Here is a 13,171-nt window from a genome sequence, read left to right as displayed (position 1 = left end):
CGTGGAAGCATGCTGTGCTTTGAAAGAAGAGTCCCGAAATGATCAAAACTTTTTTTCAAAAATTATCACTGGTGATGAAACCTGGTGCTATGCTTACGATCCTGAATCAAAGCAACAATCAAGCCAGTGGAAGACTTCAAGTTCGCCTCGCCCCAAGAAAGCTCGTCAGGTGAAATCAAACATGAAAACAATGCAGACTTGTTTTTTCGATGTGAGAGGAGTCGTCCATTCAGAGTTTGTTCCGCAGGGTCAGACAGTTAACCAGGCTTTCTACTTGCAAGTTTTGAAAAGATTGCACAACAGTTTGCGGCGGCAGCGGCCAGATTTGTGGCAGTCGGGTGACTGGTTTTTCCATCATGACAATGCCCCTGCTCACACAGCCCTGTCTGTACGACAATTCTTGACCAAAAATGGTATGACCCCTGTTCCTCACCCTCCATACTCACCCGACCTTGCCCCGTGCGACTTTTTTTTGTTTCCTCAAATGAAAAAACGACGGAGGCGCTGTCAAGCATCTCAGAAGATGAATTTAGACAATGTTCTGAAAAATGGAATAAAAGACTAGACAAATGTATTAGTGAAAGTGGAGAGTACTTTGAAGGGGATTGAAGGTTTGTGCTTAAAATTTGAATAAATAAGTTTAAAAAAAACAAGTTCAGTTTCTTTTGGGTACCCCCTCATATAACAGTATATAAAAAGAACATGGTTGTTTCCACAACAAGAATTACACAGCAGCTGAGGGCAGAGCTGCAATGTCATCAGAGATTCACAGCAGAACAAAGAAGATTGTGGTTCAAGGATCATATAACACCCATCCCTCTAATTTTATATCTTCCATAACAATTTTTTGGGCTTTCAGATTACTATTATGGTGCAAACTTTTGCAATACAGTTCTATATTCATATTCTATGTCTACTGCTATTACATATTTCTTGTTATCTATCCAATGGATACCATGGATGATTTCATGAGTAAACTGACTGAAGCATGAAACTGACTGCTCACCTTAGGTTAAGAAAACATGCAGCAACAATTCCATTCCCTGTACATCTTCCTGGTGTTGTGCTAGCTTTACCTCTACACATTTTATTTCACTACACAGGAAGGAGCAGATATTCTACAAACCCCAATTTCATTGAATTTATCACATACATACATCAATGGAATGTTATTTATTAAGTAAATTCATCATTAATTTTAACTAATAAATTTTCTATATTTATATACTGAGTTGCTAAGAATATGAATATAGTTTTGTGTATTTTAAATATATATTAACCCATATTCCACTATGTAGGTTATACTTAGCTCCATTTAATACATAAAATATTTAAAATTCTTACTCACTCAATCTTGTCGAGTATATTCAGCAACTTCTGTGGACTGGAATAGGGCCCATAACAATCGCTGCTAGGGTTTGGGAGACAGTCAGCAGCTTGGTATATAACTAGACCATACTGAGTGCTTGTGCTCTGCATGACAAGACAAGCAGTCAGATTAGATATTTATTCTAAACCAGCTGCTGAACAGGATACAAGCTAGCATCTAACATAACAAAGCATAACAAAGCTAACAGTCACTTGGCCATTCAAGGAATCCCATGAGAGCATTGTTTTCTGGGATATGATGTCATCCAGTCTGGTATGTTTGCTAGAATTTCAGAGAAATGTACTGTCTCTATCTTCAGGACAAGTAGCAGGGCAAGTAGCACTCTCCTTGCTGTCCACAACTTGCTTGTTTGAGGGACAGTATCAGAAATGAAACATGAACAGGCATCTACTTCTCACACTGTAAACATACTTCACACAAAGTGAAGGTTATAACAACTCAAATATTAAATAACTGACACATACCTCAGCTACATACTCTCGTTCTTCAATGGTTCCCTGACTGAAATACCTGCAGAAGAAACAAATATGTTATTTCCTAATGAAATATCAAAGCACTGTAACTGGCACTCTGGCTTCATAATTTGATGGTCCACAGTTCAAATCTCAGCCACATGATCACTTTTCCCAAATGAAAAATCTTGATTTTTGTTACACAAACACAGGAAAAATATCTCAAAACAAGCCACAATAACTTTCTTTCTATTCATAACACTGTCATATCTTTGCTGTGGCATGACCTCTGCAACTGACAATGCTCAGGACAAAAGAAAAAAAAAGGCAATGCTTGAGTTTTGAAAATAAAAGAATAACTGTTTAAATGAAATAATGCTAAACTTATCAACTGCCTTGATGAATTCAAAAATACAACATCAAGAAACAAATCAGGAGTGACTTCTAGCGATACCAACCTTTAAACTCCATCGTTACAAACACAAAGCAAATGTGACTTTTTCCAGATTATGTAACACTGTCATTTAAAGTACAAAGCTTACAGTGATGAATGTAACCCAGCATGACCACAAACGATGAGTACGTAAGGATCTAGCAGACTCAGTTAGAGCATTTTGAAGATACTACTTCAGCAATTGTCCAGAAGAGGATAATCTTGAAAAATTTAAGTCAGGGCAGCTGGTACCCCAAGCACATATTCGAACTGGACACCATCAGGTAAAGAAACCCTTAAAATGTACCAAAGCATGCCCAAATAAAAATCAAGAGTATTGTCTTCTTGGTTACAACACCTTGTAGTTCATTAAAAGTCTGTTTCTGGGGAACATATCGCCTCCATCTTCAGGGTTGAATAGTAAGCCAAGCAAGAAACCAGCATGAAGCAGGCAGCAAGCAAAGCTCTACTTACTCTTCAACCATGAAGATTCTGGCGGTATTTTTCTCTGAAACATAAGGCTATTTTCTTAACTACACACCGTTACAACCCAGAAGACTGCACTCTTCACTGCCGCTGCTGTGAGAACCACAAATCAAATGAAATAAAAATGGACAAGTGAACTTAGTACCAATCTACCAACTGAAAATCAAATATTTCAGATAGAGGTATTTGTGGGCAGTAAAATGGACACGGTAAACAGCTGTGATTTGAGGTTCTGACACCAGTGAAGATTTTTACTGAAATCTTAGGGATTATAATACCATATAATCCAGGAGATAATTACTATAATTCTGAAAGAATTGCATCGGGTTCCTCCAAACAATTGATAACCACCTACTGGACTATATTGTGTCATAAACCAGGAGATTACAATTTAAAATTAATTAGTACTTCATAAAATGTTTATTTCAAAGAAACCTGAAAATTATATTTTGTTTATTATTAGTATTTGGAGTACTGGTATGCGCTGCAGCAATTAGAACCATTCTTTCTAATGACTATCTTTGAACAATATTTTATACACTGTTGGATTTCTTTAAAAAAAAAAGTCAATAATAGTTGCATGCTCCCTGACCTGTGTTCTGAATACCACATAAGCCTACTACCAAAAGTGGCACCCATTTCTAAAACCTTGTACATTAGATTAAATGTAAATTATAATATATTTTAGTACCTCCTGGGAAATTTAATGATGCAGATATACAAGATCTTAAAAGAAAAATCAATGATATGGCATCTATCACAAATCATTAATACCACAAACACTCTCTGAACTGTTGACTTCCTCTCTTTTAGCTCCTCACAATCTGTACGTAACAAAATAATATTAAAAAGGGTTGAATTATTTCTTCCATGACACAGAATAGAAAACTATTCCACTTGATTATAAAACTGAAATATTAAGATCTGCCTCACCTCCAGAAAGTCCCTACAGCAGTGTTTATCAAACTGTGGTTCATGAAACATTAATGGTCCATGATAATCTACCAAATAGTTCATTATATTGTGACATGTTGAGCTATGGATCACCCCTACCTCCCCAGCTGTACGTGGCGGTAACGTAACGCTCGCGTTACTACGGTAATAGGCGAGTTCCCGCCCCGCCACTCCCCTCCGCGGTGACGTAATGCGCAACGCTACGTACCCGTAATCAACTTCCTACTGTGACGTGGCGCTCATTACGCAACCGGCAAGCACTGCAGCTATATAAGTGAGCTTCACAGCAGCTACCAGTCAGTTGTACTGAGTATTCAGAGTTCTACTGTAGCAGTCGGCGACTTCAGTTGTACTGTGACAGCCGCCAAGTTGTAACCTGGCCATCGCCGAAGACAGTCCCGAGTTGTACTGTGACAGTCGCCGAGTGTGTTATCAACAGTTCTCCAGTCAGCCGACTACAGTTGGAGTATAGCAGCCGTCACGGGATAGAAGAACCGGACGTGTGTGTGATTGTGTAATTGGGAGCGTGTGATACAGTGATACATAGCTCCCCTACTGTAAACGTGTAGACTACTGAAGACAGAGTGAACTGATTTGCGCATAGGGTTATAAAGTGTGAAACCCCGCAACAGTGTTAACAGATTAGTGCGCTTAGGGTTATAAAGTGTGAAACCCCGCAACTGTGTGATAAGTAATCGTAGCCGTTATTTGTAGATTGTTAAATAAACCAATTAACCATCTCTACGGCGTCTTCAGTAACGCAAACACGATACAATATTATATAGCCCATATAGTATTATGATATGCAATAAATGAAATACTTAAATTTAAGAAACTGTGACAAACAGTTGTTAAAAAGAATTTATGTTAAGTAGGTGTCCAGAAGTAAGGGGTTTATTGTAACTGTAAATGTTCACATGCTCTTTACAGCTAAGGGGAACATTATGATAGCTGAGTGCTCCAAGTGTATGCAGACTGACCACACAGTGGTCCGCTGTCGTTGAAAGTTTAAGAAGCACTGTCCTAGAGGATTTTAAGAGTAACTGGTATACTTACTCCAATGTTGGTATAACATAATTTGATTTAAGATCATTCAAATATGCTCCATTAATTGCTGTTCCTTCAATGACAAAGATAATATCTGCTTGAAGCCCATGGTCACCTGGTCCCACCACCATGATTCTGAACTTCGCCAAACCTGTTCAAATGCAAACTGCCTTACAAACTGCTTTTACATACACACAAAACACACTGTTTTCTGTGGGCTACATTACAATGTTTTCAACATCATAAACTATAGAGCGCTGAATGGTTAGATGATGGATGAAGTGGAATGGATTTGGAAGGAAGCAGTTGTGGCCTAACTGACGTGCTAATTGGTTTTTGCCTTGAGGGACCAAGGAAAAACACAAAAAAAAAAAAACTTCTGTCAGGACCAACAGCATCCTAGATGCTGAATCAAGTACCTCACACATATAAGCCCAGAGCGTTACCACTCAACCATACTCCTTAGTCAGACACTCTGGAGAACAAGTGACTTCCAAGTCACAGGGGAAGCTTTGCTTGAAGCGGGTACCCTCACCCTACTATGTCACAAATATACCATTTTATCACCAAAAATCTGAAGGATGCGGGGTACGGTTCAGAATAATACAGATGTGTGAACAGAAATAAATAAAGGCTTTGTTTTATTCATTTGAACTGGACAAGACAGATAATGTTCTTAAACTTGTGATAAATTATTATTCCAGTATACACAAAGAACATAAATTTACAGCAGCTTCATGTTCTTTACAAGAGGAACATGTTTCATGCCTGTCTTCCCTGGATGTCCTGCCAAACAGGTGCACACATACTCTTCACAAAATCACACAAAATTATCAAATGAAGCTGGCCAAGATGTATGCAATGTCTAGTATACATGCAGGAATAAGAAATGGACGCAAAATGTAGTTGGAAAACCTGAAGGAATAAGAAATATTGTAGGAACAACATAATTAAAATGATCAAGTCAAGATAGGCAGAAAATGAAGCATGCCTGGAGATGGTGAATGCATGCAGGGTAAGCCAGAAGAACTGTTAAGGAAACCTAATGTAGGCGGGCAGATAATATTAAAATGGATATTACAGAAAGAGAATGGAGTGGTATGGACTGGATTAATGTGGCTCAGGATAGGGGCAAGTGGAGAGCTCTTGTGAATGGAGTAATGAAATTTCAGAATCCACAAAATGCTTGGGAATTCTTGAGTAGTTGGATAACTGGTGGCTTTTCAAGAAGGACTTAGTTCCATGAACTCAATTTAGTTTGTTAGTTAGAAGGAACAGGGAAACCCCTTGGCAGAGCCAGGCATTTTAATTAACTAATGATTTTGTTCATTTATGGTTTACTTGATGATGACATCAGTAAACAACGCTATATGGCATCAGATGGTTGGATGACAGAATAATGAATTGGAAAGGACCTGGAAAGTAGTAGTTACAGACAAATTTATGGTACTGTTCCATCATTTGATGGGAGAACCTGAGTAAACCATAAAAATCTCAATCAGGATAGTTGATGTCATAATCTGTGACTTCTTACATACTTAAATTCTACTACTAGAACAGTAAATACAAATTGCAATTCTCAAATATTCCCAATATACTACATAAACATCTAGCATGGCATCACTGGCCATTCAACAAGTGACACTGAACTGTGGGGTTAAGAGGCATACATCAAATTCTTTTATCAGCACCATTCATGCCAAGCTGAAGTGCTTCAAACATGCTCCATTACAATTGTGATTTTGACCAAACAAATAAAAAAACTGACTCTTAGATGTTCAATTTGAGGTTCCCCCAGCAGTAATTACTAAGAATGCTATCTCCTGTGTTCAAATATTGAATAGCCCCGAAAAATCACGACGTTTCTGATGAATACATCGCTTCCATCCTCAGGATCGGAGAATAAGCAACAAACAAAGAACAAAGAAGGGTGCGAAAACCGGAAGATGGAAGCAATATATTCACCCGAAACGTTAGGATACGTTTCCAAACTACAATGAGTTAGAACTTTGAAACTACTCTTTAGGTTACATGTATTCACTTTACCATTACAAGGGAGTCTAAATTAAAGGTGTACTTTGAATCTTAAAGAACTCTTCCTTCTACTTAGGCTTTCACAACTCACCACTAAACCATCTGACACAATTCAGTCTCCGAAAAACTCTGCTTTCAGTAACAAAATAATAGGAAGACACACTAGGCCTACACACACAAAACGTTTCTTTATCTCCCTTACGTCACCTTCCTACGTCACACTGTGTTAACCATCATCTATGGTCTCGGAGTCTCGGCGGCCTCGGCCGTCTCTGTATACAAGGTTTACTTAAGTCAATGATTAGCGTAGCTTACTGCTAACGTCCGATTCTCTGCAGCCCAGCAGTTCCCTCCGAACGACGGGCCAGATAAAAAAATCGACTCCACTGCCATCTACTCACAATACCACAAACCTCAAGTCCGGTGCCGGCAGGTCGGTTGGTAATAAGATCGCTACTGCATTCATATATCACTGCGAGGCATTCGACGACGCTCACAAAGTCATTTAAGTTTGTTTTCCTACTACATCAAATTTTAGGCCTACATATTTCCATTATTGCTGTCAATTCTGTTATCATCATAATCCTTATTATCCTTTTTAAAGTTTACCTAGGTTCTAAATTCTGTTCATTGCTTTTGGGAACGCTTTTCCTCAAGTTCCTGCATGGTATATTAGACTTTTCTTTGTTCAATATCTACTCCCGAAGTAATGGAGACTGCTGGTTTCTAGCTTAGCTTACTTTTCGGCCCTGAAGTTGTAAGCACTACGTTCGTCTGAAACGTCGGTGGACTTCTTGATGGCTTTTGGCTTGGCTCATTTTCAACATGCGTCAGTATGTTTCTCCGAAACATCGGCGAACTTCTACTCGAACTACATGGCGTACCATCCCAGAAAATAGATCCTTGAACATTACCTTCAAGGCTTTATGTTAATCTAATGAAGATAAGTGGTTAAAATATCGAAGCGAATGCCACTGTCTTATCAGCATTAACATAGATACGTCTGGGGTATTAATACAGAAGAGAGAAGTTCCAATTCACAATGTGTGTGTGTGTGTGTGTGTGTGTGAAGTCACAGACTGATTCCGTTACAGCAAGAAAATACCTTGCAGACCATGTCCATGCTTAAGGTAATGTTTATTTCGAACGTATTTTCCTTCTTATGTGTTTGGTTTGTTTGTCAAATAAGACTTAAAATATACTGCATTCCCAATAATCCAAACTAATTAAACCACTGCCTCTCACGGTAGCCGAGCGGTCTAAGGCATGCACTGTCTACGCTGGCTCGGAAGCCGGGATGTTGGTTTCGAATCCCACTCAGGGTATGGATATGTGTGTGTGTGCGTGTGTGCGTTTTGCTGTCTTCATGTACAGGTAGAGGCCTTCTGACGGCTGATCACCCGCCCAAGGAGCCCTACTGAATGTCTAAAATCTAGTAAGCCGAAGTGAAACGGAGAAGTTCATGGAGGTAGGTCAAATTCCAAATTGGGGCTGTAGCGCCAAAGGAAAAAAATTAGAGCACTGGTGCGTCCGGTTTATGGAAGAGTTCAGGCTATTGAATTTAAAATAAAAAGTTCAAATTCCTACGTAAAATTATTTATTCCAGATATTTATAGGTACACGTATAAGCAAACAAAATTTTGAAAAATATTATGATTTCATAAGTGACACATGCTCAAGTAGTCGACTGCGCAGAGGCATGTACTTAACAATGGAGCACATAAAAACAAGATGATAACACCATACCCGCATCCATAGGAACTATAGATAAATTGCACGCAAAACACTGACGCCGCAGGAGGAAGGCAGCGCACGGAAACGTAACGAGTGACCTTCTCAAACAAATGTGTTTTAATGAGTGGATGACGGAAATTGAAAACATTGAAATATTTTAACATAGGAAATAATTCATCTTGATTACATTGAAAATGCAGTGTAGCAAATTTTGACAAGCTGGATAGTTCCTGAAGAAGGCCGCGTACGGGTGAAACATATGGCAATTTCAATTTTCAGTATTTAGTTGTTAATCTCTAATTTTTAAAGACTACTTGTAAATAAACTCGCATTTAAGAGAGAAGCGGATGTGTATCACAGACAAGGATATAGCTAAAGAAGGCAGGCAAAAGAGAATCGTATCTTTACTTTATGAACTTCGGTATAGTTCGCTTGCGGACTAAAATCATGGAGTTTGTTTGTTTGTTTATTATATTATTAAAGTGGTTAAATTATGGGATGTGTATGCAGCTCGCAGGGAGGTATGCGAAATGAACACAAAACTTCAGGTGAAAGGCTTCAAGGCGGGGGTTCTCAAACTTGGTGATACAACGACCACGTAAGATAATATCCATGGATTAAGTGACTCCACCCCACCTCTGCCGGCCAACGAAAAATGCAGTTCTGCACACTGTTGCAGGTCCCTATCAGACTGCACGGTGATAGCAGAAATTGCATAGCTATACAGCCTCTCTACAACTACAGGAAACTACAAAATATTCCTGTACAGTCACGAAAAGTGCAGATCTACACACTGTTGCAGGTCCCTATCAGGCTGTACGGTAACAGGAGGAAATAGTTTTATAACCTCTCTACACTTACAGTAAGCTATGAAATGTTCCTGTACAATGACGGTAAAATTTGCGAAATATTTCGTCCGCTGCGGATACACTTTACAGAAGTTCCTATATTAAAAATCACTGACCTATCGACTTGCTACGACTGCATGTGTGTGGGGACAGAACTGTATTTTAAACAATTATTTTCAATACTTCTTTTGGCTTATTTTGGACTTCACCCATCGTCTGGTATATAAAAGACAAAAAAAAACCACGACGTTTCGGAGACTGGATCTGTCTCCGTCTTCAGGTGGATAGGGAAGGATAAACTACTCAGTTGGTCCCCTTTGAAAGAGCTAGTCTTAATCACTGGACTTATTTTCAACCAAACCCCCCCCTGGAGGGAGAACCACACTTTAAGGGGAAAGATCACTTGGGAGATGTTCGATTAGATAGGGGATCGAAGTATTACACTAAATGAGTCTGGGTATTCAAGAAAACTGCATAATGAAGAGAGCTACATAACTTATGCTCCTCGCCAAGAAAAATTAGAATAATAAAGTCGAGGAGTATGAGATGGGCAGGGCATGTAACACGAGATATTGCTGGGAAAGTCAAAAGGAAAGAGATCACTAGGAAGACCAAGACGCAGATTAGCAGAAAATATTAAAATGAATCTTGGAGAACTGCGATGGGATGATATAGACTGGATTGATCTGGCTCAGGATATGGAGCAATTGAGGGCTCTTATGAACACGGTAATGAACTTTCGGATTCCATAAAATTCTGGGAAGTTCTTGAGTGTATGAGCGACTGGTGGCTTCTCAGGAAGGATTCACCTGCATGAAGTTACTTACTTAGCTCTGATTGCGTGAGAATGGGGAATGGATTCATCTGGCTCATGATAAGGAAAAGTGGCGTGCTCTTGTAAACACAAACGACCCTCCGTATACTCTAATTTTTCAGTAGCTAAGTGATTTTTAGGTTCTCAAAAGGGCACAGATTTATGGAGTTAGGTTAGTCTGGTAACTACGAATTGTAAGATTTGGCGGAAAATACTCGCAAACTGGGAACTTGCAGGACGCACTGTATAATGTTATGTGATATTATAATTTAGCTAAGAAGATAAGGCGTACAGCTATCAAATTGTTCATACAGTTCTGTAAGTAATCAATTGATAAGGCAACGATATTTTTGTGTTTCATTAAACACAACGCCACGAAGACGTATCGCGAAGCGTAGGTATAGCTCAACCCATTAACCTTGGCACTAGATGGAGGCAGGTTCAAGTTCCGGCTTCTAACCTCCGGCAAAAGAGCCCCTGGTGCCCGTAACAAGGAGATTGGGTGAACCCCAGAGCCGGTCTTCTCCCTGCGGAGAAGAGAAAAATATCTTGTTCCTGCCAAGAATCGAACACAGTCGCTATACCAATTAAGCTACCACCAATAGAGAGACATATAATTTTAAACTTACAGAGAAATATATTGTGGCACACTGACACTTGCTAGGCAACGACCGCGAAATAATCAACTATACAACGATCGTTATTAGGCAGGGACCCGTTAACAGCAACACAGGAAATGTGTTTTCTGTGCGATCCGTGCCGAGATGTTATAAGGAGGGCAAGTTGTGAGTTACGGTCAAGCGACCGCTGAGGCTCAGTCGTTGTGAGCTGTTGCTGTGAGAAGTTGGTAGTTGAGGCCAGGGACAGTTCAGGAACCCACAGAAAGGGGAATGTCCGACGTTGGTAGCCGCTACCGGGCAACGGCTACTGAAGAGTGTAACAGCCTGAGAAGACTTAGTGTATCCTACAGTGATTTGTGCAGAGTGTAGAACAGTGAGAACACATTCCTTACTTGTAATTACGATCTGTAAGAGTATAATAAATCAGATTACCAATCCAAACGCTGTCTATAGTCACATATACACCTGACAATGATTGAGAAGACAGACGTAAGACTTTTTAATTATTTGATAATACTGTCAGTGTCTTGACTGCACAACATCTAATGGTAGGATGATTAGTGAATAATGAATTAGAAATGGCTTGGAAGGAAGTGGTCGTTGCCTAATCAAGGTACTCTCCAAGAATTTGCCTGGAGAGTTTTAGGAAACCACGAGAAACCTCATCCAATATAACAGGAGTCCCAGCCGAAATTCAAATCAAGCAATTTCCGAAACACACTGCTACATTAATCTGCTCGGTCAGAAGTCAGAATGAGGCAAAGAAACTCGTACTAAGGTAAAGGTATAGTAGTCACTATGTTTAATTAATTAAGCATAACGCCATGAAGATACGTATATAGGGGAGTGGCGCTATAGCTCCATCGTTCTTGACCTCGGCACTATATGGATGTGAGTGGTCAGCTTCACGCCCAGGACACTTTACCGTGGGGTAACCATTGTGTAGGAGACAGGGTGGACCCCAGAGCCAGTGTACGCTCTGAAGTAGAGAAAAATCTCTTGCCCCTACCGGGAATAGAAACCCGGCCATCCAACCCGTAACCTGTCGCTATACCGACTGCGCTATCGCTGTTGCAGTGAACTCGTCTTATATAACTTGATGTTTCGTTTGCAGATACGATGCCAACCTCACAGTTCCACAGGCAGACGCACATTAATCTTAGTGCTCATGAGCATCATATTTGTCGCATGGCTGATATACGGTTTCCAGCAGTCGGTATCACTGAAGAATCACCTCCAACATCAAGATGAAATACAGAGTTCCCGTGGTTCATCAGGCGCACTAAAGTCCGAGAAGACACGTCACAGACTAGTGTTAAATGATCCTGACATATTTAATGTTAACTTGAGTCTCGCTCGGTGGGACACAAAACGTCTCTATAATTTCTTTGATTATGTTTTGTCTGGCGATAAATTTATAGAACTCTCAGAAAAATACACAGTAACCATTGCTACTCATAGTTCTCCAGAGAAGTTACATTCTCTTGTGGAGGTGTCACAACATTGGACTGGCCCAATATCAGTGTCTGTCTTCACATTGGCTGAAGAATTCTTAGTAACTGAATTATATATCGCATATCTGAGACAATGTTTTCATCAAGTAAGAGATCAAATAAGCTTCCATTTAGTATATCCACACGATTATCCACCGATTAATTATATTAATTCTACATTTAATTATAACTACAGTTGCGAAAACCCTGAATCTGTACTTTCGGAGTTAATGAAACACAGGAATTCGAGAATTATAGAATTGAAAAATAAGATGTTATACCCACAGAACCACTTGAGAAACCACGCACGGAGGAACTGTAAGACCGAGTATATTTTCCTTACTGATGTAGATATAATTCCTAGCACTGGGATGGCTGAAGTTCTGGATGAGTTTCTTAGAAAATCAAAGTGTGAGAAATTGTGTGCTTACGTCATACCAGTTTACGAAATGAGCGAAAATGTTAGTTTCCCACAGAATAAATCTGAAATGATAAAATTGGCAAATAATGGCTTGGCAAGACCATTCCATCAGAAAATATATGCAGATGGTCATTTTTCAACAAATTATAGCAGGTGAGTGAGATAACATTTAATTATGCATTACGAGCAAGTCAAGGAGGATGAGGTGGGCAGGGCATGTAGCACGAATTGGGAGAAGAGGAATGTATATAAGATATCGGTGGGAAATCCAGTTGGAAAAAAGACCACTGGGAAGACCAAGGAGTAGGTGGGTTGACCATATTAAAATTTATCTTAGAGAGGTAAGATGGGATGATATGGATTAGATTGGTCTGGCTCAAGATAAGGACCAGTGGTGGGCTCTTGTGAACACGGTAATGTACCTTCAGGTTCCATAAAATGCTGG

General features: G+C 39.6%; 2 protein-coding genes across 5 annotated transcripts in view; one reads left to right on the top strand and one right to left on the bottom strand.

Annotated features, from left to right (window-relative positions):
- The window catches only part of LOC111874868 (mediator of RNA polymerase II transcription subunit 25), a 32,978-nt gene extending 25,962 nt beyond the window's left edge, over nucleotides 1–7,016 (bottom strand). For 3 of the 4 annotated variants that reach the window (XR_002844624.2, XM_023870718.2, XM_023870720.2), the window contains exons 1-4: nucleotides 6,888–7,015; nucleotides 4,772–4,913; nucleotides 1,855–1,900; nucleotides 1,349–1,473 (exon numbers count right to left, since the gene is read on the bottom strand). Coding sequence is in view for 3 of the 4 variants with exons in the window: in XM_023870718.2 (XP_023726486.1) it covers nucleotides 1,349–1,473; nucleotides 1,855–1,900; nucleotides 4,772–4,893 (293 nt within the window). In the remaining variant the exon portion in view is untranslated. Of the gene's footprint in view, nucleotides 1–1,348; nucleotides 1,474–1,854; nucleotides 1,901–4,771; nucleotides 4,914–6,887 lie in introns of all 4 variants that reach the window. The other variant, XM_023870721.2, reaches the window with a different exon arrangement.
- Nucleotides 7,017–12,059: 5,043 nt separating this feature from the next.
- On the top strand, nucleotides 12,060–12,883 carry LOC111874854 (beta-1,4-glucuronyltransferase 1). Its single transcript, XM_033755637.1, has 2 exons — nucleotides 12,060–12,091; nucleotides 12,163–12,883. The coding sequence occupies exons 1-2, from the start codon at nucleotides 12,060–12,062 to the stop codon at nucleotides 12,881–12,883; spliced, it is 753 nt and encodes a 250-aa protein (XP_033611528.1).
- The last annotated feature ends 288 nt before the right edge of the window (nucleotides 12,884–13,171 follow it).

Source organism: Cryptotermes secundus, unplaced genomic scaffold (genome assembly GCF_002891405.2).
Source record: "Cryptotermes secundus unplaced genomic scaffold, Csec_1.0 scaffold160, whole genome shotgun sequence".
Lineage (NCBI taxonomy): Eukaryota > Metazoa > Arthropoda > Insecta > Blattodea > Kalotermitidae > Cryptotermes > Cryptotermes secundus.
This window is presented reverse-complemented; position numbering and strand designations above follow the sequence as displayed.

What these genes read in the sequence shown, in the direction of transcription:
- LOC111874854 (XM_033755637.1), top strand. Translation starts at nt 12,060, where the DNA reads ATGAAATACAGAGTTCCCGTGGTTCATCAGGC. An exon ending in GTTCCCGTGGTTCATCAGGC is followed by an intron (nt 12,092 to 12,162) that starts GCACTAAAGTCC and finishes TGTTAACTTGAG; the next exon opens with TCTCGCTCGGTGGGACACAA.